At 57.8% G+C, this 25967-nt stretch overlaps 2 protein-coding genes across 4 annotated transcripts; both read left to right on the top strand.

Annotated features, from left to right (window-relative positions):
- Nucleotides 1–699: 699 nt before the first annotated feature.
- ZBTB32 (zinc finger and BTB domain containing 32) lies at nucleotides 700–4398 on the top strand. Of its 3 annotated transcripts, XM_059046210.2 has the most exons (6): nucleotides 700–736; nucleotides 1840–2822; nucleotides 3079–3152; nucleotides 3270–3338; nucleotides 3462–3626; nucleotides 3813–4398. In XM_059046210.2, the coding sequence occupies exons 2-6, from the start codon at nucleotides 1939–1941 to the stop codon at nucleotides 4094–4096; spliced, it is 1476 nt and encodes a 491-aa protein (XP_058902193.1). In that variant the 5' UTR covers nucleotides 700–736; nucleotides 1840–1938; the 3' UTR covers nucleotides 4097–4398. The 3 variants fall into 3 exon arrangements, with proteins under 3 accessions (XP_058902193.1, XP_066875239.1, XP_066875240.1); XM_067019138.1 differs by lacking the exon at nucleotides 700–736 and having other exon boundaries at nucleotides 1766–2822; nucleotides 3813–4156; XM_067019139.1 differs by lacking the exon at nucleotides 700–736 and having other exon boundaries at nucleotides 1766–2822; nucleotides 3016–3152; nucleotides 3813–4156.
- Nucleotides 4399–5348: 950 nt separating this feature from the next.
- KMT2B (lysine methyltransferase 2B) lies at nucleotides 5349–25601 on the top strand. The gene is given in 38 exon segments (XM_059046199.2): nucleotides 5349–5732; nucleotides 6870–6942; nucleotides 7182–9202; nucleotides 9438–9551; nucleotides 9646–9796; nucleotides 10081–10360; nucleotides 10522–10577; nucleotides 10805–11083; nucleotides 11384–11478; nucleotides 11759–11857; nucleotides 11999–12112; nucleotides 12234–12380; nucleotides 12480–12575; nucleotides 13049–13166; nucleotides 13663–13776; nucleotides 13949–14133; nucleotides 14208–14297; nucleotides 14385–14489; nucleotides 14623–14696; nucleotides 15298–15413; nucleotides 15509–15600; nucleotides 15681–15818; nucleotides 16555–16713; nucleotides 16960–17080; nucleotides 17158–17236; nucleotides 17338–17498; nucleotides 18578–18805; nucleotides 18888–19990; nucleotides 19992–20185; nucleotides 20272–20361; nucleotides 20439–20548; nucleotides 23511–23648; nucleotides 23733–23807; nucleotides 23912–24089; nucleotides 24394–24501; nucleotides 24619–24702; nucleotides 24821–24950; nucleotides 25041–25601. Coding segments are annotated over 38 exon segments (8160 nt in total). The 5' UTR covers nucleotides 5349–5363; the 3' UTR covers nucleotides 25317–25601.
- The last annotated feature ends 366 nt before the right edge of the window (nucleotides 25602–25967 follow it).

Raw genomic sequence — 25967 nt, 5'->3', positions numbered from 1 at the left:
CTGAGTCACTCACACACCCAGTCCCCAGTGACGGCCCAGATGACAGGGGTCATTCCCACAGAGCAGTTGAGGCTTCCTACTACCAAGTCAGAGAGAGGGAGGAGGAGGCATGCTTTTGGCCCTCCTTCACTCTCTCCTTAAAATGCAATGTTTCAGTCCTTTTTATTTTTGAGATAGGAGAAAGAGCTTCCAACTGCTAGAGATCTACTGACACCTCTAAGAAACAGAACTAATACTATTTTAATGATGCTATGTACCAAGAAACCACTTTCACACACATCATGTCATTTCATCGTCACCCCACCTCCAAATGAGGTAAGCAGAGGTTATCCTTATTTCATGGATGAGTTAACTGAGGCTCAGAGAGGTGACTCGCCCAAGGTGACTCAACTAGTAAATGGCAGAGATGAGACTCAAACGCAGGTCTGATTATTCCAAAGTTCTTATTGCTTTAGATACACTTCTTTGACTCTAGGAGTTCACAAATGAAATAAGGAGACAGGAGGTTAGGAGGCAGAATGCCAGGACTCTGGAGGGGAGGAGTGGTCTCTCCTGGAGGGGTGAAGCACAGCCAGGGGTATAAAACCACACCCCTTGGGGGACTGTGGCAGACTGATACTTGGGACACCCAATGGATGACTGTGAGGTCAGGGGCGGGGCTAGCTCCAGGGTGGGGGTGCCCAGGAGCCCCAACAGCAGTTCAGAGCATGCGGTGTCCAGGAGGAAGCTACAACCGGTGAGTGGCTGCTTCTCCCCAGCTGAGACTTTCCTCCCACTACACCCCTCTTTCTGTCCACTTCCTGCCAGCCTGTAGCCCTCTCCGTGAAGTGTCCAACTAGTAATCCTCCCTCCTATGGGGTCCATACTCATGGTGAGCCCACACCTAGGAATATGCCTGCTGGGCACTGTGACACTTAGGTGCGTCTCTTTATATTTGGGTTCCCAGTTTTCTTAAAAGCCAATGTGGTGGTTTTGAGGTGTGATAAAGTTCTGCCTTGTTCAGTTCTGTCGTTCTGTTCTTCACTTTTGGCTTATGAAAAACAAAATTGAACCGTCTCCTTATCCTAATCTTGAGAGGAAATAGCCTCTCCCTCTATAGTTCCCATTTCCCTTTCTATGGCTTCCTCAAGGGTCAAAGCCTTCTCCAAAGTCTCTCCATCTTCGGGTGAGGAGCCTTCTCTCCTGTGGCTTCTGACCTGTTCCCTTATCTCACTGCGTGGGAGTCTTTGGTCTCTTCCAGTTCCTTCTCTGAGGATGGGTTCTAGAAGTTTCATCCTCAGGGAGATGATTGATTGATGCCTTAGAGCCTGCCCTCCTGCAGTTACGACCCCTGTCTTGCTGCCCTTTCTTCCTCTTGGGACCCTCAGGTCCACATGATGGGCTTGCAGGGGGAGGACACACTAGCTTTCTAAACTCACCCATGAAGCTGTGTCTTGCTCCATCCCTAACTTCCAGGGCTGACTGGGTTTTATGGTGATCTTCTTGTCTGGAATGAGGAGAGCCTGACCTACTCAGAGGTCTTTCCCTGCAGAGGAGCTTGGAGAAGCAGAAGTATCAGTGTTTGCGATCCTTTAAGTCAGACATTGCCAACTGGCAGAACCCATCTATACTAGTCTTAAATCCACTACTTGAGATAGTTCTTAACTGTCTGGTCCTTGCTCTTTAAGTCCTGAATTTGGTCTAATTTCCATTCTACCACCACCCCACCCCCACCCCTGGCCCCTGCTATGATTCTGGATAAGCTCAGGTCCTCTCTCGGGTCAGTTTATCTGCTCCATTCAGGACAGAGAGCTCTGATTCAGAACCAGCAACTCACTCTTTCTCCCCTCACCTCCACAGGCTTGAGAATATGCTGTTCCTCCCTCCCCTTTTCACCATGGACCCCACACTGTGGCCCTTCTCTCAGAACCTCTGAGATTGGTACCCAGCCAAGGCACAATGCCCATATCCCCAACAAGACTGCCTAGTCCCTATGGCTCTGATCGGCTGGTACGGCTAGCAGCCAGGCTCCGACCAGCACTATGTGATACCCTGATCACAGTGGGGAGCCAGGAGTTCCCTGCCCACAGCCTGGTGCTGGCAGGTGTGAGCCAGCAACTGGGTCGCAGGGGTCGCTGGGCTCTGGTGAAAGGTATCAGCCCTTCCACCTTTGCCCAACTTCTGCACTTTGTTTATGGGGAGAGCCTACAGCTGCAACCTGGGGAACTGGGGCCCCTTGAGGAGGCAGCCAGAGCGTTAGGGGTGCAGTCCCTGGAAGAGGCATGCATGAGGGCTCGAAGAGATACGGCCAGAGAAGAGATGGGTCCAGGGCTGAAGGAACAACAGGAGGAGCCAGAGAAACTCACAAGGGATTCTATGAGAGGAGTGGGGGGCTTTGGAGAGAAGCAGAGACCACAGAAGTTTGTTAGAGCTGGTGGGAAAGAACAGGAGACGTTGCACAGGCACAGGCCACCAAGAGAGAGCCCTGAGATGGCAGAGGCAACTCTGGAGGATCAAGGGGAGCGGATGAGACCAGAGGAGAAACTCAACCAATCCCCTGTTGGCCGCGGAGGAGATGGGAAGCAAGAAGTGATCATGTGGGTGAGGGACAGTCCAGGGGGCTCTGAGGAAAGTCTGCGGGAGTTCCCTGGCCCCCTTCCCCCACCAGGTTCCCTCCAAACCGGCATCACCCCTAGGCCCTGGTGGGCTGAGGCCCCTTGGTTGGGGGAGTGCCAGCCTGCCCTGTGGAGCATCCTGTTGTTGCCGCCCAGATATGGCACTCCCTTCTCTGATAGCACCCCCATGACTGCAGCCCAGCAGGAGGTTTGGCCTCGGGACCAGAGGTGAGTTGAAGGGCCTATGGAAGACCTCCGGCTGGGAGGGAGTGGCTCAGGAGAGGCAGCAGTGAAGGGCGGAAGGGCACCACATCTCTTATCTCTACTATACATTACCTGAGCTGGGGAAAGGAAAAGAAGCTCCCACCACAGGGAAAGCCAAAGCCCAGCCCCTGAGGACTCATGACACCTCCCTCTCCAGAAAGGAATTGGCCAGGATCCCTGGTGTAGCCAAAGCTGTAACTCTTCCCCATCCCACTCCCAGGATCCCACTGTCCCTGAACCTCCACAAAGGCCCCTGGAGCCAGAACCAGTTGGCCTCCTGCAGCCCCACCCCAGGTAAGCCCCTCACTTGCCCTCCATGCACCCTGTAACATGTTCTCTCAGCTGGGGCTGAGGCTGGGGCTCCAGGAGTCCAGCCTGAGCAGAGCCCCTACTTCACTCTGCTCCCTTCAGGTTCCCTCCCCCAGGGCCCTACACAGCTCAGCCCTGGGGAGATGGAAGAGTCTGATCAGAGGCACACAGGTGAGTAGGGTGAGGGCACTTTTGCCTCAGTCCCACTGTAGCCCCTGACATCTTGCCTGAGTGTTCCAGTGATCCAGCTCTGGGATTCCCAGCCCTGCCCTCCTTTGCCTTTTGTCCCCACAGGTGAACTTGCAACTTGTGTGGGTCATGTGGGCACAGCAAGCCACCCATCTCACCAACACCCTCCCCCACCCCCTCCTGCTCGGTCTCGGCCCTATTCTTGTTCTGTCTGTGGAAAGAGGTTTTCACTCAAACATCAGATGGAGACGCACTACCGTGTCCACACAGGTATGGGCGCCCTGCCCTGTGTGAATTGTCTACCTCCTTCCAAACTTAAGTGGGCCCACTCCTAAGTCCCTCTCTGACTGTCTGGCTCCCCCGCAACGACCTTGCCCAGTTGCCCCAATCTACCCCTAGGCCAGCCTTCGCTCCTGTCTTCTTTCCTTCATGGGTCTTCCCCTCCACCTGCCCTAGGAGAGAAGCCCTTCTCCTGTAGCCTCTGTCCCCAGCGCTCCCGGGACTTCTCAGCCATGACCAAGCACCTGCGGACGCACGGGGCCGCACCCTACCGCTGCCCTGTGTGCCAGGCCGGCTGCCCCAGCCTGGCCTCCATGCAGACGCACATGCGCGGCCACTCGCCCAGCCAGCTCCCGCCGGGATGGACCATTCGCTCCACCTTCCTCTACTCCTCCTCCTCCTCCTCGAGGCCATCTCGGGCCTCGACCTCTCCCTGTAGGCCCCCTTCCTCAACCACCTGACAGGGTGTCAGTAACTTCTTTGGCTTCAGCCAAGCGTACAGAATGAAAGATGGGCCGGCGGGCCTGCTAGGCTTCTGACCTCGCACCGCGGCTACGGCAGCCTAGCAAACTCTGCTCCAAGAAGCGTCGCAGGAAGGGCGCCAAGAGCCCTCTCCCAGATGACCACAGGCCACAGAAACCTGGGCCAGCGAGCCCGTGTGGGGTGAGGGCAGTGAAGTGTGCACGAGTGACGGTTAACTGTGCGGGGACCGGCAGTTCATCACCAAAATAAAGAGTTTCCTGTGCCCTCCTCTCGGGACCAGAAAGCCGAGTCCGGACTTTGGCCTGCGGGCGGGGGACAGCCTTGCCCCTAGTCCTGTAGCGGCCCCTGGTGGTTCAGCGCGGCGGCCACCTCCTCCGTCTCCCGGGGCTCCCTCTCCTCCCCCGGAGGCAGCGGGCCGCGAGGACTCGGCGTCCAGGCCGACTTAGCAGCGAGCCCTGTTGGGGGAGGCTGTCAGAACCCAAGTTACCCGTCCCTTCCACAGCAAGCAACTGCGCGCGGAGTCTGAGTCTGGGCCCCCAGCCGAGGACTCGAGAGGAACGCGTGCTCCGCCCTGCTTTCGGCCACCCTCCTTTCCTAGAGCACAAGAGCCGAAAGGCCGCAGTCTCTCGGGCATCTTCCTTCCAGGCTGTACGAAACGGCTGGCGGGTCGAGCTCCGAACTGAGACTAATCTTTTGCCGCCGCCCCTTACCCAGCCCACGCCTCCCACAGTAGCGAACTTCATTTTCCAGTGTCTCTGGTGTTCCCAGGGTCCGAGGCCCACCGCACTCTGGGAGTGGTAGTTCACACGGGCAACTGGCCTCGACAAGAACAATGGGAGGAGTCTGGGGCAAGAACCACATCTCCCGACGGCCCCGGAGATCGCTTTCTGGGTCGGGTCAGGACCCCATAGTCCCAGCTCTCGCGGCCCTAGCTCGCCGGGAAGGAGGGAGGCGCTCGAACTACACTTCCCAGAGGCCCCTGCGCCTCATCCTCTCCCGCCGCGACGCGGGGGTCTATGCTCTTCAGATGCGGTCTAAGGGTGACGGCCCGCCGGCCTCGGACTCCCGCTCCCGTGGTGCTCCGCGCGCGGCCGGCCCAGCCCCCGGCTCCATCCGACCCCGCGGCGGCGCTGGTTGTTGTCGTGAGCCGCCGCCGCCCCGCCCCTCCTCTGCTCCCCTCCCCCCTCGGCCCTGCTTACGGGCCGCCCCTCCCCCCGCCTCCCCGGCCCCTCTCACGGTGCCAAGATGGCGGCGGCGGCGGGCGGCGGCAGTTGCCCCGGGCCTGGCTCCGCGCGGGGCCGCTTCCCGGGCCGCCCGCGGGGCTCTGGCGGGGGCGGGGGCCGTGGCGGACGGGGCAGCGGGGCCGAAAGAGTGCGGGTAGCTCTGCGGCGCGGCGGCGGCGCGGCGGGGCCGGGCGGAGCCGAGCCCGGGGAGGACACGGCCCTGCTCCGTTTGCTGGGGCTCCGCCGGGGCCTGCGCCGGCTCCGCCGCCTGTGGGCCGGCCCGCGCATTCAGCGGGGTCGGGGCCGGGGCCGGGGCCGGGGCTGGGGCTGGGGCCTGAGCCGGGACTGCCTGCTGGAGGAGGAGAGCAGTGACGGGGAGTCCGACGATGAGGTGAGGCAGTCGGAGGCGTCCCCAGCGCCGGGCGGGGGGCTTCCAGGGGTCCGGGTGGCCCCGAGGGGTGGCGTGGTGAAGCGTGGTCCTCAGGCCTCCTGAGGAGGGAAAGGGCCCTGGAAATAGGCATGGGAGGAGGTAGGCTGCACGGAGCTGTCGGAGGAAGAGGCCTCTGAAAGTGGATAGAGAAGCCCGGGCTGCAGCTGGGCACTTGGGCCTGAGGCAGGTCCTGCTGAAGTGTCTTGGGCTGATCCTTCTTGGTAGTTGGCAAATCCAGGGCAGGAGAGGTTTGGGCTAGGAAGCTGTGGGGACTGCAAGCCCAACCGGTGGTTGACAGCAGCAGCATGGCTCGAGTGGACCCAGGCTAGGGCTCTTACCTGCAGGCTGCCCCACCCGGCTGCATAACCTCCGGCACATCCCTGATTTCACCAGCGCCCCAATTCTTTTTCTGACTTAAAGTGGAGAGAGGGTAAAATGGTGGAGGTCTTTCTCTTGGGGGCACAGGTTGAAGAGAAATGGAACGCAGGATGAGACTGGGCACTCTAGCAGGTCTGAGTTCAATTCAGGATTTATCACCAGTCTCTCAGAAAAGGCAGGAAGGTGTGCGTTTTATTACTTAGGGCAGTTTGTAGCCACCTGAGGACTCAGGGCAGATTATAATATGATAAACCGCTTGATATACACACACACACACACACACACATACACACACACACAAACACACACCCTGCTTGGGTGCCCCAATTCTTACTTTCATTGAGGAAGAAACTACACCCCGAGAGGGTATAAGCAGAGGTTCCACTTTTTTCTCAGTTGGAGGATGAGGGAATCTGAGGGTAGTGCCTACTGCCTGATCTGAGGAGACCCTCTTCTGTTCCCTTTGGACCAGTGAACCACTGATGGCTGTGTTGGTGTGGTCTGGAATGGGGTGCAGGTTCAAAATACTCTCTGCCTCCATCCCTAGGAGGGGACTGTCTTTTGTTTTCCCCTCACTTTCCAGTCTTTTTAGTTCTTTTGTAAATAGGGATATGTTAAGGGGGAAGCTGGGGATATTCCTCGGAACCTGAGTCTCACATGAAACGAGGCCTTTGGCACTGACTGCTGTTTCTCCCCTCCACCCCTGGTCCCCTAAATCAGGAGTTTCAGGGTTTTCATTCAGATGAAGATGTGGCCCCCAGTTCCCTGCGCTCTGCGCTCCGATCCCAGCGAGGTGAGTGACGGGGAAACTCTACCTCTATAGCTTTACAGGAATGTTATTCTTGCTTTTTGTGTCAGCTCTTCCCTGCTCAACTAGAGTCTTCATCAGTTACCAAGTGTGTTCTGTGTTCAAAGCTCAAGCTAGGCTGGGCTGTCGGGGAAACAGACAAGACTTAGTCCCTGCCCTCCTGGAGTCTTCCTGAGTCTGCAGGGCTACCTTGACCCATCTCCCCACACCTATTCTCCTTTTAGGTCGAGCCCCCCGAGGTCGGGGCCGCAAGCATAAGACGACCCCCCTTCCGCCTCCTCGCCTAGCAGATGTGGCTCCTGCCCCCCCAAAGACTCCTGCCCGGAAACGGGGTGAGGAGGGCACAGAACGGATGGTGCAGGCACTGACTGAACTTCTCCGGCGGGCCCAGGCACCCCCAGCCCCCCGGAGCCGGGCATGTGAGTCCTCCACCCCCCGTCGGTCTCGGGGGCGGCCCCCAGGACGGTCAGCAGGCCCCTGCAGGAAGAAGCAACAAGCAGTAGTGGTGGCAGAAGCAGCTGTGACAATCCCCAAACCTGAGCCCCCACCTCCTATTGTTCCAGTAAAACACCGAACTGGCAGCTGGAAGTGCAAGGAGGGGCCCGGCCCAGGACCTGGGACCCCCAAACGTGGAGGACAGTCTGGGCGAGGAGGCCGTGGAGGCAGGGGCCGAGGCCGAGGCGGGCTCCCCCTCGTGATCAAGTTTGTTTCAAAGGCCAAAAAAGTGAAGATGGGACAATTGTCCTTGGGACTTGAATCAGGTCAGGGTCAAGATCAACATGAGGAAAGCTGGCAGGATGCCCCTCAAGGAAGAGTTGGATCTGGACAGGGAGAGGGCCCCTGCTGGAGGAAGGAGCAGAAGGTGGAGGAGGACGGAGAGGGGGAGAAAGAAGAGAAGGACGAGGAGGAGGAGGAAGAGAAGGAAGAGCGAGCTGTAGCCGAGGAGGAGATGGCGCTAGCTGAGGAAAAGGAAGAGGCAAAGCTGCCGTCACCACCCATGACTCCTCCAGCCCCTCCACCTCCTCCTTCCCTCCCACCCCGCTCAACATCTCCTCCATCACCGCTTTGCCCTCCACCACCCCCAGTGTCTCCTCCACCCCCACCATCCCCTCCACCGCCTCCTGCCCCAGAGGAGCAGGAAGAATCCCCTCCTCCCGTGGTCCCAGCTACATGCTCCAGGAAGAGGGGCCGGCCTCCCCTGACTCCCAGCCAGCGGGCAGAGCGGGAAGCTGCTCGGGCAGGGCCAGAGAGCACCTCTCCTCCCACTCCAGTCCCCAGCACCACCACAGGAGGCCCTCTGGAAGACAGCCCCACTGTGGCCCCCAAAAGTACCACCTTTCTGAAGAACATCCGGCAGTTTATTATGCCTGTGGTGAGTGCCCGCTCTTCCCGTGTCATCAAGACGCCCCGGCGGTTTATGGATGAAGACCCGCCCAAACCCTCAAAGGTGGAGGTCTCACCTACTCTACGGCCTCCTGTTGCCACCTCCCCACTCGCCCCCCAGGAACCAGCACCAGCCCCGTCTCCACCGCGTGCTCCAACTCCTCCACCTACCCCAGCCCCACTCCCTGAGAAGAGACGGTCCATCCTAAGGGAACCCACATTTCGCTGGACCTCACTGACCCGGGAACTGCCCCCTCCTCCCCCTGCTCCTCCACCAGCCCCACCCCCGCTTCCTGCACCTGTCACTCCGTCCCGGAGGCCCCTGCTCCTTCGGGCCCCTCAGTTTACCCCAAGCGAAGCCCACCTGAAGATCTACGAATCGGTGCTTACTACTCCTCCTCTTGGGGCCCCTGAAGCCCCTGAGCCAGAGCCGCCTCCTGCCGATGACTCTCCAGCTGAGCCTGAGCCACGGGCAGTGGGCCGCACGAACCACCTCAGCTTGCCTCGATTTGCCCCTGTGGTCGCCACTCCTGTTAAAGCCGAGGTACCGCCTCCTGGGGCTCCAGCTCCAAGCAGTGGGCAGCAGCCTCAGGCTCAGCTGCAGCAGCCCGTACAGGCCTTGCACACACAGTTGTTGCCTCCAGCACTACCACCACAGCAGTCACAACTACAGCCGCAGTTACAGCTGCAGCCGCCGCCACCGCAGCAGCCGCCACCACTGGAAAAGGCCCGGACTGCAGGCCTGGGTTCCTTACCACTGTCTGGTGTGGAGGAGAAAATGTTCAGTCTCCTCAAGAGAGCCAAGGTGCAGCTAATCAAGATCGACCAGCAGCAGCAGCAGAAGGTGGCATCTTTGATGCCGGTGAGCGTGGTACTCGGGCCAGGCCCCTGCACCCAGCCTCAATTCTCTGCAACCCCTGAACCTCGTTCCCTCCCTAGACACCCTCCAGCATTGCAGGGAACCTTCAGAGCCAGTCTTTCCCCTGTCCCCCAGCTTCCTGTGTTCCTTCCCTGGCCCCATCCCTCCCTAGTGCTAGTCTCCTGGCCCCATTTTTTTCTTGCTCTCTAGCCTCTGACCCTGTTTATTCCCCCACCAGTCAAGCCCTGGAGGGCAGATGGAGGAGGTCGTGGGGGCTGTCAAGCACATCCCAGACAGAGGTTCTGTCAGGTCTGAAGATGAATCGATGGAAACTAAGAGAGAGAGACCGTCGGTATGGAGTGGGAAGAAGGCCCTCTGAAGAAGGCTGGTTGCGGGGCCACAAGGGGCAGCGCTCCACATGTGTTCCTGCTTTCTCCTCCCCCCAGGGCCCCGAGTCCCCTGTGCAAGGCCCCCGCATCAAACATGTCTGCCGTCATGCTGCTGTGGCCCTGGGTCAGGCCCGGGCCATGGTACCCGAAGATGTCCCCCGCCTCAGTGCTCTCCCTCTCCGGGATCGGCAGGACCTCGCCACGGAGGGTAGGGGTGGGCGTGTTGGGAAATTTGACAGCTGTGTCAAGTTTGGGGGCAAGTGAAGGCATCAAGAACCTGGGAGAACGGCAGCTGAGTCGGGTGCTTGGGGCCAGGTGGCAAGTGGGTTGGAGTGCTAGGTCTTAGAGTGGATTTGGGAGCACCTGGGATGGGAGCACTGTAGGAAAGTGGGGACCAGAAGGCCAGTTGAATGGGATCTAGGGGAGGTTAGGGAAATGAGGTAGAACTCCTGGTGGCTTTGTGGCTCCATCCCGGCCTCTCCGCTGCACTAGATACATCGTCAGCATCTGAGACTGAGAGCGTCCCATCTCGGTCCCGGCGGGGAAAGGTGGAGCCAGCAGGGCCTGGGGGAGACTCAGAGCCTGCGGGTTCTGGAGGGACCCTGGCACATGCACCCCGGCGCTCACTGCCCTCCCATCATGGCAAGAAGATGCGGATGGCACGGTGTGGACAGTGTCGTGGCTGCCTGCGTGTGCAGGACTGTGGGTCCTGTGTCAACTGCCTGGACAAGCCCAAGTTTGGGGGCCCCAACACCAAGAAGCAGTGCTGTGTGTGAGTAGCTGGGGTGCAGCCTCCATTCCCACCCATGGTTGTCAGTTACCCAGGCCTCCTGCCCCAGCAGAGCAGTGGGATTGGCATCCTTGTGGAGAGCTTCCTCTCTTCCCCCAGACCACCAGTCCCCTACCCTGGTGACGTGCTGCTCCCCTCCCCAGATACCGGAAGTGTGACAAGATAGAGGCTCGGAAGATGGAACGGCTGGCCAAAAAAGGTAACGAGGTTTGAGGAACATTTCTTTATACAGTCTTACTGAGATTCGTGGTACGGAGGAAACCATGTCTTTGCTCTCTTCCCCATAGCTTTGCAGTCCACCATCTTTCTTTTCTTTTCCATTGTGTGCTTGTTCGCTTCTGCCCCACTTTTTTCTGGCTTTTCTCCATCCCAGTGTCCCCTGTCCCTGGCTGAGCTCAGATCCTACTAAGTCCCCTGTTCCCACAGGCCGGACGATAGTGAAGACGCTGTTGCCCTGGGATTCCGATGAATCTCCTGAGGCCTCCCCTGGTCCTCCAGGCCCACGCCGGGGGGCGGGAGCTGGGGGGCCCCGGGAGGAGGTGGTGGCCCCCCCGGGGCCCGAGGAGCAGGACTCCCTCCTACTGCAGCGCAAGTCAGCCCGGCGCTGCGTCAAACAGCGACCCTCCTATGATATCTTCGAGGACTCGGATGACTCAGAGCCCGGGGGTCCCCCTGCTCCTCGGCGTCGGACCCCCCGAGAGAATGGTGCGAATTGTTTGTTGCTTCCTCTGTCGATCAGTCCTGTGTCTTTTGTGTGGAAGGGTCAGGACTCTCAGACCCAGGGCTTTGCTGGTCTCAGTGTAGAGAAGGGGGGTGGTTTTAGTGGACAGGGAGGATGGGTGCAGGGGGTTTTCAGTAGCCTGCTGAACAAGGCCCAAGTCATCCTAGTGGACCTTGTCTAGTTAAAGAAGGCCCTGGGGATCCAGGTAACAATTGGGGGTTGTAGAGGAGGGGGAATGGGGCAGAGAAGAGGGGGAAACCTCATCGCTCATGTGTCCTGCCTAGAGCTGCCAGTACCAGAACCAGAAGAGCAGAGTCGGCCCCGCAAACCCACCTTGCAGCCTGTGTTGCAGCTCAAGGCCCGAAGGCGCCTGGACAAGGTCAGCATAGCCCCACACCAAGAACCCCGAGTCCTGTGGAAGGCATGGCTCCATCCCAAGGAGCTTTCTGGCAAGTCAGGGTAACAGGCTCACCTGAGTGCCGTGGTGTGTCCACACCAGAGGACAGGTCCTGAGGGGGTGAAGCAGGCCTATCCTTCTGGAAGGCCAAGTAGGATCTGGGCAAAAGGCAGGGTTGGGTAGGCTGGAGGAGAGGGCGGTGAGGAGAAAAGTTGGTAAAGGGTGGGGCTGGCAGCACTCTGAGCACCACCATCCTCCCTAGGATGCTTTGGCCCCTGGCCCTTTTGTCTCTTTTCCCAATGGCTGGACTGGAAAACAGAAGTCCCCTGATGGCGTGCACCGGGTTCGTGTGGATTTTAAGGTATGGCATGGAGCAGGGGAGGGTGGTGGGGACTACGGTGGGAAGAAACTTGTTGATTGTGAGTGAGAAACCAGGGCTTTAAGGTTGGATCTCGCTTGTGTTCTTGGCTGCCCTCTGACCCCTTGTCTTCTCTTCCCTCAGGAGGATTGTGATCTGGAGAACGTGTGGCTGATGGGCGGCCTGAGTGTACTCACCTCCGTGCCAGGGGGACCACCGATGGTGTGCTTGCTGTGTGCCAGCAAAGGCCTGCATGAGGTTGGACCCCTGCCTTTTTTCACAGCCCCCCAAGTCTGGTTTCTTGGGCCCTCTCCACAGGGTCACATTCCCTGGCCTCCTGGCCTCACACTCGGCTCGTCGTTCCGTCTCCCCACCCCAGCTGGTGTTCTGCCAAGTCTGCTGTGACCCTTTCCACCCATTCTGCCTGGAGGAGGCCGAGCGGCCCCTGCCCCAACATCATGACACTTGGTGCTGCCGCCGCTGCAAGTTCTGCCATGTTTGTGGGCGCAAAGGCCGGGGATCCAAGGTTTGGGCCCGAGGGCCATGGCAATGGAGGCATGAAAGAGAAGGGGTGTCCCTGTGCCGGTAGGTTCTGCCATTGCTGTCTTTCTCCACCATCCAACAGCACCTCCTGGAGTGCGAGCGCTGCCGCCATGCTTACCACCCAGCCTGCCTGGGGCCCAGCTACCCAACCCGGGCCACACGCAAACGGCGCCACTGGGTGAGAGATGAGGCCCCCCACCCCTTACTTTGGAGTTCCAATTAATGCCGCACACCACCCCCAGACTTGCTCTAGGCCAGGGCTTCTCAGGAGGAGGGGAAGGGTGGAGGTCCTTCTGAGAGTTTGATAAACATCACACATTCTCTTCAAGAATTTCACGTAGACAAGATTTATGGGCAGAATTTGTATGTAATGGTTTTACAGGCTCATGCATTTCATGGCCCCCAGCTCACAGCCCCCTCCTGCTCTAGCCTAACCTCTTCCGTCTCACTCTACCAATCTCCCCACTTCATTTCTCTCCTGCCCTGCTTCTTTCCTTCTTCCTTCCTCCTCCTCTTCACGTCTGCTGCACACCTTTTCTCCTCTTACCCATCCTTCCTCATCTGTCTCCTGCCTCCTCTTTGCCCATCCCCCCTTCGCACTGCTCCAGCCCGGTGTCTGGCTTTCCCCCTAATGTTGCCCTGCCCTCCCAGATCTGCTCAGCCTGCGTGCGCTGTAAGAGCTGTGGGGCGACTCCAGGCAAGAACTGGGACGTCGAGTGGTCGGGAGATTACAGCCTCTGCCCCAGGTGCACCCAGCTCTATGAGAAAGGTGGGGACCTGGCAGGGGACCGGGGCCCCGGGGGCCACCGGGGAGTGGGCCAGGTTCCTAGACAAGCAGTTGGAACAGATACTCTTCTCTAGTGACTTTCTACTCTCTTCTGACTATGGAGCCTTTCCTTCCACGCAGAGTACTCTCCCACTGAGGGCAGTAGGAGTGGAGGGCTTGGAACCCACCCTTGTGGTGGTCCCTGAGATACCTCCTGGAACCTCAAGTCTCCACTGAGATCTTTGAAGACCTGGGCTTCCTCATTTACTCAGGCAGCATGTTTAGCAAAGCTCTTTCCTTTGTGAGGCCTTGAGACTGCAGAGTTAGAAAAGCAGCCTTATCCTCAGCCAGCTTTTGGGGAATGGTAGGGACCCAAGTGAGGCATGGTAGAGGCAGCTCATGCAGCAGTCAAGGGATGGCTGGCCTCTGGACAGGGAATCTGAGGGGCAGCTAGTGGCACCAGCTCCTCTGACTTGTCTCTTTTTCCCTCTCGCTACAGGAAACTACTGCCCTATCTGCACACGCTGCTATGAAGACAACGACTACGAGAGCAAGATGATGCAGTGCGCCCAGTGTGACCACTGGGTGCACGCGAAGTGTGAGGGGCTCTCAGGTGAGTGGGTGGATTACCTGGGGGGTGGCCTCAGTCCTTTGGGGATCCCTGTTCTACCCTCCACCACAGGCCCTCAGGGGACAGGGCTGAATGTTCTTGGTGATCTGGGGGCTGCTGAGAGCCCTCACATCTCCCTAAACTATTTTTTCCTTTCCTGCCCTGGCTGTTCTAGATGAAGACTATGAGATCCTTTCGGGGTTACCAGACTCGGTGCTGTACACCTGTGGGCCATGTGCTGGGGCCACGCACCCCCGCTGGCGAGAGGCCCTGAGTGGGGCCCTGCAGGGGGGCCTGCGCCAGGTGCTCCAGGGCCTGCTGAGCTCCAAGGTGGCAGGCCCCCTGCTGCTGTGCACCCAGGTCTGGGGGCCCAGGTGGCAGGACGGGGTGGGCCTAGGCCCAGCACGAGCCCTGCTGACTTCCCCTCTTTGCAGTGTGGGCAGGATGGAAAGCAGCTGCACCCAGGGCCCTGTGATCTGCATGCTGTGAGCCAGCGCTTTGAGGAAGGCCACTACAAGTCCGTGGTGAGTGGGACACTGAGAGGAACAGGTGTGTGCGCCAGGAGGAGAGGGTTGGGGTCGAGGCTCGAGTCCTGACAAACCCCCTTACAGCACAGCTTCATGGAGGATGTGGTGGGCATCGTGATGAGGCACTCAGAAGAAGGAGAGACGCTGGAGCGCCGGGCTGGAAGCCAGACAAAGGGGCTCCTACTGAAGGTGAGCTCTTTGGGGGATGCCTGGAGGGTAGCTAGTGTGGTAGTGGGGAGGAGAGAGTGGGTCCTTCAGACCCTGCCCCTGCCAGCTCTCCTGGGGAAGCCAATTCTTCTCATCCTGTTAACCTGCTCCCCAGCTGCTAGAGTCTGCGTTCGGCTGGTTCGACGCCCACGACCCCAAGTACTGGCGACGGAGTACCAGGCTGCCCAAGTGAGCAAGGCTGGGTAGCAGGAGGGGAACCAGGGAGTGAGGGCAAAGGCAAGGGCACCTAGGAATCCAGGGTGAAGCTGGGCTGAGAATAGAGGAGGAGCAGGGTTAGGGTCTGGAGGGTGGTGGAACCAGCATGAGAGTCCCCAGTGGTTTTAGACGAGCAGAGACTCAGATTGTGTAGTTAACTCTTACTTCGGTTCTACTTTATGCAAGGCGTCGTTGGGGACAGCAGTGGGCGAGCCATGTTTGGGAGGTTGGGCAGGCACTGAAGACCCAGACAGTCAGGGCGCTGATGGGGAGACCCAGGGGCTGTGGGAGCCCAGAGGAGGTACCTGCCTAGGAGCCTAGGGCCTGAGGCTTCCTGGAGAGATGACATCCAAGCTGAGAAGTGGAGGAAAAGTATTCCGGGCATGAGGAACAGTGTTTCGTGGGCCAAAGATGGCATGAGAGGGCCTGGCTTGTTTGGGAGACAGAGAAATTCCACGTAGAGGGAGGACAGAGGGTGTCATGGCATGTTCAGGCTGATTCTGTGGGTGGGCCCCAGTGCAGCCCCCACTCCCCGTTAAGAGACGTGTCAGAGGCTGACCCTGCTTGTCCACAGCGGAGTCCTCCCCAATGCCGTGTTGCCCCCTTCCCTGGACCATGTCTACGCTCAGTGGAGGCAGCAGGAACCAGAGACCCCAGAATCAGGGCAGCCTCCAGGGGATCCCTCAACAGGTACTGGGAAATTGGGGCTGGAAACCAGATCCCCTGGTTCGTGGGCCAGGCTCCAGGTCCTTATTCTTGGACCTTCCTTCCCATACCCTATCCAGCTTTCCAGGGCAAGGATTCAGCTGCTTTCTCACACCTGGAGGACCCCCGTCAGTGTGCGCTGTGCCTCAAATATGGAGATGCAGACTCTAAGGTGAGGGCTACTGCATGAAGCCCAGACTGTGGGGTCTGGTCTCTGGGGCCTCCCCTCCTGCCACCCTCCTCTGTCCCCAGGAGGCGGGGCGGCTTCTGTACATCGGGCAGAATGAGTGGACACACGTCAACTGTGCCATCTGGTCAGCCGAAGTGTTCGAAGAAAACGACGGCTCCCTCAAGAACGTGCACGCTGCTGTGGCTCGAGGGAGGCAGATGGTGAGGGCACGGGCCTGGAGAGGTGGGCAGTCCTCGGGGCCCTCCTCCACTCGGAGACAGCTCTTGTTTAGTCTCTGCCACAGCTTGTCTTTCCACTGCTGGTCCTAGGTACCTTTCTTGGTTGTCCCAGCACTGTGGTGCTGCAGTGACAGCAGCCCTTTTCCTATTTGTGCTCTCTGGCCATAATATGGGCCTGAAGCCTGGGAGACTGAAAGTTAGTCTGTTGAATCTTGTTGATTAAACGTGTGCTGGATGCTTTCCATACAGTGTGGCATTTAGCTCTTACTATATTCCTATGAGGTGAGGTGTAGCCTGAGTTAGAATCCCCCTTACCAGTTTCGAACCTGAGCCAGGTACTGTAGAACTTCTCCAGCTCATCCTCAGAAAGAAGGATGATAGATGTACCACAGAGGGCAGATGTGAAGATTATGTGAAATAATACAGGTTCCATGCTAGAACAGCACGAGGAAGATGGTAAGGTAAATGCCACTCTGAGCCTTAGCTCTTGTTATTTTTCTTTCTACTGCAATTCTGTTTCAAACAGTCTGAAATGGTTTTGATGTGTACCTGGCCCTGGATGCAGCTAGGGGAGAGGTAATGTTTGGTGAGTGCCTTTGCTTGGTGAGGTGCTGGGCTAGGCAGGGGCCCAAGCAGAGTCTCGAGGACAACAATGCTGAGTGTCAGACCCTGGCTCGCGTCACTGGCTTCCTCCTTTAGCAGCCCCTTCCCCCCACAGCGCTGTGAGCTCTGCCTGAAGCCTGGAGCCACGGTGGGCTGCTGCCTTTCCTCCTGCCTCAGCAACTTCCACTTCATGTGTGCCCGGGCCAGCTACTGCATCTTCCAGGATGACAAGAAAGTTTTCTGCCAGAAACACACAGACCTGCTGGATGGCAAGGTGGGCCTGCACCCTGGGGGAGACAGCTCCCCACTGCACTCTCTTCCTCTTCCACTTAGGGAGTTCTGTAGCCCCTCAGGCCTGACCCCAGCTGCCTCTCAGTGTCTCTTCCTTGTTCCCTTACCCCCCACCCCCAGTCCTTTAGTCAAGCTCCTGACTGAGCAGTCTCTGCCTCCGGAGCCTTCCCTCGCAACCCCCTCACCCCCCACCAATCCAGCAACCCCATTTGCCACCCCCCCCTCCCAGGAGATCGTGACCCCTGATGGTTTTGATGTTCTCCGCCGAGTCTATGTGGACTTTGAGGGTATCAACTTCAAGCGAAAGTTCTTGACGGGGCTTGAACCTGATGCCATCAATGTGCTCATTGGTAAGCAGCTTGCTGTCCACCCTGGTCTTCCTGACCCTGCCTGGGCCCACCCTCCTGACCTCTCCTCTGCACCATAGGCTCCATCCGAATCGACTCCTTGGGCACTCTGTCTGACCTCTCAGACTGCGAGGGACGGCTCTTCCCCATTGGCTACCAGTGAGCAGCCCAAGGGACATTGGTGGGGCTGGGGGTCTCCAGGACTGGATCTTGTTTCCTAAGTTGTCCTGACCCTCTTGTCCCACACGCCCACCCCTCAGGTGCTCCCGTCTATACTGGAGCACAGTAGATGCTCGGCGGCGCTGCTGGTATCGGTGTCGAATTCTGGAGTATCGGCCATGGGGGCCGAGGGAAGAGCCGGTTCACCTGGAGGCAGCAGAGGAGAACCAGACCATTGTGCACAGCCCCGCCCCTTCCTCAGGTACAGCCGTGGAACTCCTTCATGTTCTTCCCTGAGTGCTGCCCTCCCCAAACAGTTACCCACCAACCCTTATTCTCCTTGTGCCCTAAGGAAACCCCAGGGTGCTTGCCATTGTGCCACCTGTTGTAATGGCAGTAGCTTGAGATGACTTAATGGCTGCACATAGTGTGCGGGGGCTGTGCTCAGCTTCTCCCAGGACTCTGAAGGGAGAGCGCCATGCTACCTGCTTGTGCACAAATGTAGGGAGCATTTATGGCCACCTGACTTGGGGCTGTGTGCTCATGTAATGCTCCCCGCAGCCCTTTGAGAAAGGTATAAGCTCCTCTGTACAGCTCAAAGAGGGCAGTAGCTCTCCACAGTGACCTAGTGGTAGAGCCAGGATTCAGACCTAAATCTGCTGATTTCCCAAACTGGCACCTTCCCATCTGTGCTAGCACTGAGAGATGCAGCTGACTGCTGGACGGCATGAAGCAAAGAATGGGCTTGGAGATAGGTAGAAGGAGAGGTCCTTGTGGGCCGAATGGGAGGAGGAGGAGATTTGGGTTGCGCTTGTGGGTAAGGTGTTTGTTCTGGGTTGGAGCATGACACAGGGTAGAGAGGGGAGGAGGGTACAGCCATCCTGGCTGGAAACAAGGAAGTGTTGGGAGAAGGCAGCAGAGATCAGCTTGCACAGATTGGGTGGAGCCAGGTAATGGGGAGCTACAAGCGCCAGGACGGGGTGGGTGCATTTGATGTGGTAGGGATGTGCAGAGCAGGTAGGACTGGCTGTGCTGGAGAGAGGGCAGTGCCCTGTGTGGGGCCTGAATCAGAGAGCAGTAGGCAGCCAGGAAGTGGGGAGATGGCAAAGGATGGGTGAGGAGGGGTCACAAAGGAACTCTGACCCAGGTGTGTATGGAGGTTTTGCAGAAGCCACAGAGGGATTTGGGACCTGGGTGATGACTGGGAACCCATGCACCTTGTCCCCAGCTCAGGGACCAGGCAGAGAAGGTGCGGTTGGTTCAAAAGAATGAAGGGTATGTGAGGGGAGGCTTTCACAAAGAGCCCCTGCCACCCATGATGCCATTCTCTTGCCTCTTTAGAGCCCCCAGATCATGTGGACCCCCCACCAGATACAGGTGCCCTTATCCCTAGAGCTCCTGAGCACCACTCACCTGTTGAGAACCAGGACCCCCCACTTCGGCCGGATCCAAGCAGCGCCCCTCCTCCAGCCCCCCGCTCCTTCTCGGGGGCTCGAATCAAAGTGCCCAACTACTCACCATCCCGGAGGCCCTTGGGGGGTGTCTCCTTTGGACCCCTGCCCTCCCCTGGTGAGTACCTGGGAGTGTCTGGGAGAGGGGTGGGGCAGGGTGAGGCGGAGCTCCTGGCTGACCCTGACCCTTCCCCCTACAGGAAGTCCATCTTCTCTGACCCACCACATCCCTACGGTGGGAGACCCGGACTTCCCAGCTCCCCCCAGACGCTCCCGTCGTCCCAGCCCCCTGGCTTCCAGGCTGCCACCATCACGGCGGGCCTCTCCCCCTCTCAGAACCTCTCCTCAGCTCAGGGTGCCCCCTCCTACCTCAGTCGTTAGAGCCCTCACACCTACCTCAGGGGAGCTGGCTCCCCCTGGCCGGGCCCCATCTCCTCCACCACCCCCTGAAGACCTGGGCCCAGACTTTGAGGACATGGAGGTGGTGTCAGGACTGAGTGCTGCTGACCTGGACTTTGCGGCCAGCCTGCTGGGGACTGAGCCCTTCCAGGAAGAGATTGTGGCTGCAGGGGCAGTGGGGAGCAGCCACGGGGGCCCAGGGGACAGCTCGGAGGAGGAGGCCAGCCCCACCCCCCGCTACGTCCACTTCCCTGTGACTGTGGTGTCTGGCCCTGCCCTGGCCCCTGGAGCCCTCCCTGGAGCCCCCCGCATTGAACAGCTGGACGGAGTGGATGATGGCACCGACAGCGAGGCCGAGGCAGTCCAGCAGCCTCGGGGCCAGGGGACTCCACCTTCAGGGCCAGGAGCAGGCCGGGCTGGGGTCATCGGGGCTGCAGGGGACAGGGCTCGACCTCCCGAGGACTTGCCGTCAGAAATCGTGGATTTTGTGTTGAAGAACCTAGGGGGCCCTGGGGAGGGGGGCGCTGGGCCTAGAGAGGAGCCACTCCCCCCAGCACCTCCCTTGGCCAATGGCAGCCAGCCCCCTCAGGGCCTGCCCCCTAGCCCAGCTGACCCCACCCGGACGTTTGCCTGGCTCCCTGGGGCCCCAGGGGTCCGGGTATTGAGCCTGGGCCCTGCCCCCGAGCCCCCCAAACCTGCCACATCCAAGATCATCCTGGTCAACAAGCTGGGGCAAGTGTTTGTAAAGATGGCAGGGGAGGGTGAACCTGTCTCACCCCCAGTGAAGCAACCACCTCTGCCCCCTCCCATCCCCCCCACGGCCCCTGCTTCCTGGACTCTGCCCCCAGGACCCCTGCTGGGTGTATTGCCAGTAGTAGGGGTGGTCCGCCCTGCCCCTCCCCCACCCCCCCCCTCCACTGACGCTGGTGTTGAGCAGTGGGCCCCCCAGCCCGCCCCGCCAGGCCATCCGCGTCAAAAGGGTGTCCACCTTCTCTGGCCGTTCCCCACCAGCACCTCCCCCAAGCAAAACTCCTCGGCTGGAGGAAGATGGAGAGTCCTCGGAGGACCCCCCACAGGGTCCAGGGCTTTGTGGCAGCGGGTGAGTGAGCGTGCCCAGGCTGCAGAGTGGGAGAAAGGTGGGCAGGAGAAGGCAGCTCAGCCTTCTCACAGTCCGCTCCGCACCAGGTTTAGCCGAGTGAGGATGAAAACGCCCACTGTGCGAGGAGTTCTCGACCTGGATGATCCTGGGGAGCCCACTTGGGGGGAAAGCCCGAGGTGAGTCGCCAGCCTCCTTTCCCTGGAGGCTCTGGAACCTCTGTCGCTTCCTCCTTCTGACAGGTCTCTCCTCACAGGCCCCTCCAGGACCGGTCCCCTCTGCTGCCACTTCCAGAAGGTGGTCCTCCCCGGGCCCCCGATGGTCCCCCTGACCTGCTGCTTGAGTCCCAGTGGCACCACTACTCAGGTAGGGGCCAGCCTTTCCCTCTCACACTGCATCCTTCCCCGTGCTTGGCTCAGCTGAGTAACTCAGAAATACAGAATTGGTCCACTTAAAAAAAAAAAAAAGAAAAAACGCACTGGGTGTTGCACATTGCACACCTAACTGGGTATGAGCCTGAGGCTGGGTGTTAGAGTTACAGAGACACCCTTGGGAGCTTATGGCCTGTGTCAGAAACAGACACATGCCTGTTCAGTGTGCCCAAGAGCCCAAGGAAGGGCTTCAGGTGCTAGTGCACCAGGGTCAGAGGTTAGGTACCTAGTAAAGCCAGAGATGAAGTTTTGGGGATCATCCACAGAGGATGGAGCCCACCTAGGACCCAGACAAGAACAGTGGGAAGGAGATCAGAGGAGGGTGGTGTCCCAGAGGCTCAGGGAAGGGAGCGGTCAGCAGTCCCAACTGCCACAGAGAACACCAGGCAAGTGAGGTCTAGGATTGGTGTACTGTCTGGGCAGGAGGCACAGGGTAGGGAGGATGTTGTATCAGAGTCCAGAACCGAAGACAGTGTTCGACAAGGAAGCCAGAACAGCAACCAAAAAGCTTGCCAAAAAACTCAGTTAAGAGCCTGGGGTGGGGGTTGGGGGTTGGGGGGAGCAGCTCAGAGGGGTTTGGTGTGAGTGAGGGCTGTGACAGCAAAAGCAAGAATGGGGGTGAAGGGGACTCGTGGATGGAAAAGGAGGTGGGAGGAGACATAGTTTGCGTAAGAGACCCCTGAGATGGAGGGAAGGACATGAGGAAGGTGTACAGGCATACCTCGTTTTATTGCCCTTTCCTTTGTCACATTTTTTACAAATTGAAGGTTTTTGGAAACCCTGCATGGAGCAAGTCTAGCAGCGTCATGTTTCCAACAGTATTTGGTCACTTTGTGTCTCTGTATCACACTTTTGGTAATTTTCTTAATACTTCAAACTGTTTCATTATTTGTTACGGTGATCTGTGATCAGTGATCTTTGCTGTTACTCTCGCAAAAAGATTACAACTTCCTGAAGGCTCACATGATGTTTAGCATTTTTTTAGCAATAAAGTATTTTTTAATTAAGGTATGTACATTGTTTTTTTAGATATAATGCTGTTGCACACTTACCAGACTACAGTATAGTATGAACGTAACTTGTATATGCATTGGGAAACTAAAAGATTTGTGTGACTCGCTTTATTGCAATATTCACTCTGTTGCCGTGGTCTGGAATTGAACCCTCAGTATCTCCGAGTTATGCCTGTACTTGCAGAGATACGAGACATCAGTATGCAGGATGGGGGCACGTGGAGCAGTTCTGGCTGATGGACTCAGTGAAGCTGGAAGGGCAGTGCTCTGTTGGTCATGGAGGGCAGTGGGAGAGGGAGTAGGCTACAGCCAAGTAAGCTGATAATTGAGCAGCCTGAGGCTCGGAATTCCTTGTGGCCCCAAGTCCTGTCCAGATGTGTGGATTTTCTCATTATGTAGAGCTAAGCTGCTGAATATGGAAGTGGAATGAAGTAGACTGAGACTGTTTAACTGAAAAGCTACTTACAGGGGTTGGAGATGGCATGAGGATATGGCAGTGACCATGACTGGTCTCTGCCCATAGGGACCAGAGCACATTTTGCTAGAGGAAACAGATGCGTAATTAACAAGCACATTCTAGCTTAGGATGAGCACCATGAGAAAGAAGAAAGTGAGAGTGTGCCCAGGCGAGGCCTCTGTGGTTGTGCTTAGGGAACAGAATGGAAGTGAGGATGGGGAAAGGTGGCAGAAGTCAGAGATGGACCCTAGGGCATTGTGAGGCCCAGGGATGATGTGGGACACACAGCAAGAGATAGGTTTAGAGTCTTGCTTAGGGCTGGAAGGGCATATAGGCAGGTTGGCCCAGAGCAGTTCTGTGGGGAGAAAGTATGGCCATGTGACTCCTGCCCCTCCTAAAGTATGCTCCACTCAAATGTATGCCCCCCACCCCACTCAACCCAGGTACAGTGGTCAGGCCTCAGTCCACATCCTGCTTGAGCCAGTAGCAGCATTTGGTGTGCTGATCCCTCCCTCCTTGAAGCACTTCCCTTCCTGGCCTCCAGCACCCCAGCCCTTTCTTCACCTCTGGCTGTTCCTCCTCACTGCCCCAGCCTGTCAGCTTTGGTGTGTCCCAGGGCCCTGGCCTTGACTTCTCTAATCTCTACTCACTCCCGAGTGCTCTTATCTAGCTTCCTGGCTCTAAACCCCATCTCTAATTCTGATAGCCCCCAAATCACTAGCCAGGCTCTTACGTCCTGCTGCCTGTTCACCATCTCCACAAGCAAGTTGAAAGGGGAGGTTTTCTAAGAGGAATCTCAGGCTCAACATGTTCCAAACTGAGTTCTCGACCTTCACCCCAAACTCGTTTCTCCCTCACCTTTACCATCTCAGTCAGTGACCATTTTATCCTTCCAGTTGTTCAGGCTCCACACCTCAATAATTGTCCTTGACCCCCCCCTTTACTCTCAAATCCACCTCACCTGTGTCAGCTAGTCCTATCTGTCTAGCTTTAAAATTTTTAGCCCCTGAGAAATCCCTCATAGTGTACATATACTTGATTCTGTGAGTATGGGCCTTTATAATAATATATTGGTAATCTTTACAGAAATGTGGTGCACATAAGAAAAATACATATGCAAAATATAGTTGTTTTCCAGTATTTTAAATTTTGGGTGAGATGCAGAAAAACGAGGAGTAGATCGGCTTTTATGGTAGACTGAGTTTGAGTGAGCCATAAGCATGTCCTGCAGTAAAGGGACTGTAGGCCCTTTAGAAAAAATAATGTCCATTCTATAGGGTTCACTGGGCACATATTGCAGGAGGAAGGCCCTCAGACCCAGCAACTGTGCTTATATGTGGGGAGGAAGGAAGGGCAGAGGGGAACCAGGGGATTTTGAGTCCAGGAGGGGTGACCCTCACCAACTCTCATCTGCTCCTTGGGACCAGGTGAGGCTTCAAGCTCTGAGGAAGAGCCTCCATCCCCAGAGGACAAAGAGAACCAGGCCCCTAAACGGGCTGGCCCACACCTGCGTTTCGAGATCAGCAGTGAGGATGGGTTCAGCGTGGAGGCCGAGAGCTTGGAGGGTGAGTTTGGGAGTAGCATTGACAGGGAGGGAAGGTGTCCCGTAGAACACCGTCCTGACACCTCTGGCCCTGCCCTCTCCCCAGGGGCATGGAGAATTCTGATTGAGAAGGTGCAAGAGGCCCGAGGGCATGCCCGGCTCAGACATCTCTCCTTTAGTGGTAACTGAGGGGTTTCACGGGGATGCTGGGGGCCGGGATGACTCCCTGTTGGCAGGATGGGCCTCCGACATGAGTTACGTGTCCTCACTTTTGACTCTCCCCAGGAATGAGTGGGGCAAGGCTCCTGGGCATCCACCACGATGCTGTCATCTTCCTGGCAGAGCAACTGCCCGGAGCTCAGCGCTGCCAGCACTATAAATTCCGCTACCACCAGCAGGGAGAGGGCCAGGAGGAGCCACCCCTGAATCCCCATGGGGCAGCCCGCGCTGAGGTCTATCTCCGGTGAGAGGTCTGGGGTGTGGTGCCTGAGTCGGGGTAGCCCTATAGGAGTTCTCAAGGGTGGGAATTAAGTCTGTACAGATTAGAAACTGAGGTCTGAGGAGAAGATACTAGGCCACTCCAGAAGTTATTCCTAGAGTTCACATCAGAAGAATGAACCTCATCTGTTCCCCTTTTGCTGTGTCTTCAGTAGTAGCAGTATTGCTCCTACCCTACCAGCGGCAGGCCCAGGCCAAAGAATAGATGGGTAGCATCTTCTTGAAAGAATGGCTGTGAACCTCCTTCCTTTTCTCCCTTCCACCTGCAGGAAGTGCACCTTTGACATGTTCAACTTCCTGGCCTCCCAGCACCGGGTGCTCCCTGAGGGAGCCACCTGTGACGAGGAAGAGGATGAGGTGCAGCTCAGGTCAACCAGGTATGGAGGGCAGCCCAGGGTACTGGGGATGGTCTGGAAAGGTCCAAAAGAAGGTGATTGAGGCAAGAGAGGTCATTCCTGGGTACCAACCTGTGTGACACTGCCGTCCCCCACCAGACGCGCCACCAGTCTGGAGCTGCCCATGGCCATGCGCTTTCGCCACCTCAAGAAGACATCCAAAGAGGCTGTGGGTGTCTACAGGTCAGTGGGGTTGGGGGGAGGATGCCCCTTGGGTGGATGGACAGGTGCCCTAGTGTGGGACTACCTTGGTTCTGGCCCCCTGCCCCCTGACCTCCCCCTTGCCCATGCAACCCTGCAGATCTGCCATCCACGGGCGGGGCCTGTTCTGTAAACGCAACATCGATGCCGGTGAGATGGTCATTGAGTACTCTGGTATTGTCATTCGCTCTGTGCTGACTGACAAGCGGGAGAAGTTCTATGATGGGAAGGTAGGCTCTGTCAGGCCATGGGAATGAGATGGGTGAAAAGGTGTGGTCCATGGGAACAGAGCCCCTGACTGCCCCACCCTATCCCTGTAGGGCATTGGGTGCTACATGTTCCGCATGGATGACTTTGACGTGGTGGATGCCACCATGCATGGCAATGCCGCCCGCTTCATCAACCACTCGTGTGAGCCCAATTGCTTCTCTCGAGTCATCCACGTGGAGGGCCAGAAGCACATCGTCATCTTCGCCCTGCGCCGCATCCTGCGTGGCGAGGAGCTCACCTATGACTACAAGTTCCCCATTGAGGATGCCAGCAACAAGCTGCCCTGCAACTGTGGCGCCAAGCGCTGCCGTCGGTTCCTTAACTGAAGCTGTGGCTGCCTGCCACGCCCCCTGCTGCCATCTTGCCCCTCGTCCCTCCCAGAGCATCTCACCCCACCCTCATGTTCAGGGTGGATGTGGGCATGCAGGTGGCAAGGGCCCTGCCTCCACCCCTCCAGCCCACCCAGCAATCGCCCCCTTCTTTCCCTGGGGGCCCAGGATGTAGATATTGTACAAAAGTTTCTAAATCCCTTCTTTTCTATGCACTTTTTTATTTAAGAGGGTGGGATCCCAGGCGGGAAACCCCCACAATAAAGTCTGTCAATGTTTGGAGAGGTGGTCTTCCATTTGTATGGTGCAGGGGGCAGGTAGGAGCTTCTGTTCCTCTGCGCCCCACACTCATCCTGAGCCAGGGAAGGCGAGAGGGCATCATTCAGAATTAGAAGTAAACTGTGGGGGTCTCTTAAGGCTCAGAGCATAAATGTAACACCTATTCCAAGTTAGAACTCAGATGGGTCCCTATAGATGAACCCTCCCAAGGGTAGCAGGGCCATTTCTCAGAGGGGACCCTGTTTGCCCAGAGGTAACCCACATCTGGTCTTGTATGTGTGGTGGGATTGGCCCATTCCCTGAATGGGGAGGGGAGTGAGAGGATGTCTGTTGGGTTTTGGCCCAATTAAGACTATTTTAAGAGGACCC

The sequence above is a fragment of the Kogia breviceps genome, chromosome 18 (genome assembly GCF_026419965.1).
Source record: "Kogia breviceps isolate mKogBre1 chromosome 18, mKogBre1 haplotype 1, whole genome shotgun sequence".
In the NCBI taxonomy this organism is placed as follows: Eukaryota; Metazoa; Chordata; class Mammalia; order Artiodactyla; family Physeteridae; genus Kogia; species Kogia breviceps.
This window is presented reverse-complemented; position numbering and strand designations above follow the sequence as displayed.

What these genes read in the sequence shown, in the direction of transcription:
- ZBTB32 (XM_067019139.1), top strand. Translation starts at nt 1,939, where the DNA reads ATGCCCATATCCCCAACAAGACTGCCTAGTCCCTATGGCTCTGATCGG. An exon ending in GTCTGATCAGAGGCACACAG is followed by an intron (nt 3,339 to 3,461) that starts GTGAGTAGGGTG and finishes TTGTCCCCACAG; the next exon opens with GTGAACTTGCAACTTGTGTG. An exon ending in GCACTACCGTGTCCACACAG is followed by an intron (nt 3,627 to 3,812) that starts GTATGGGCGCCC and finishes CACCTGCCCTAG; the next exon opens with GAGAGAAGCCCTTCTCCTGT.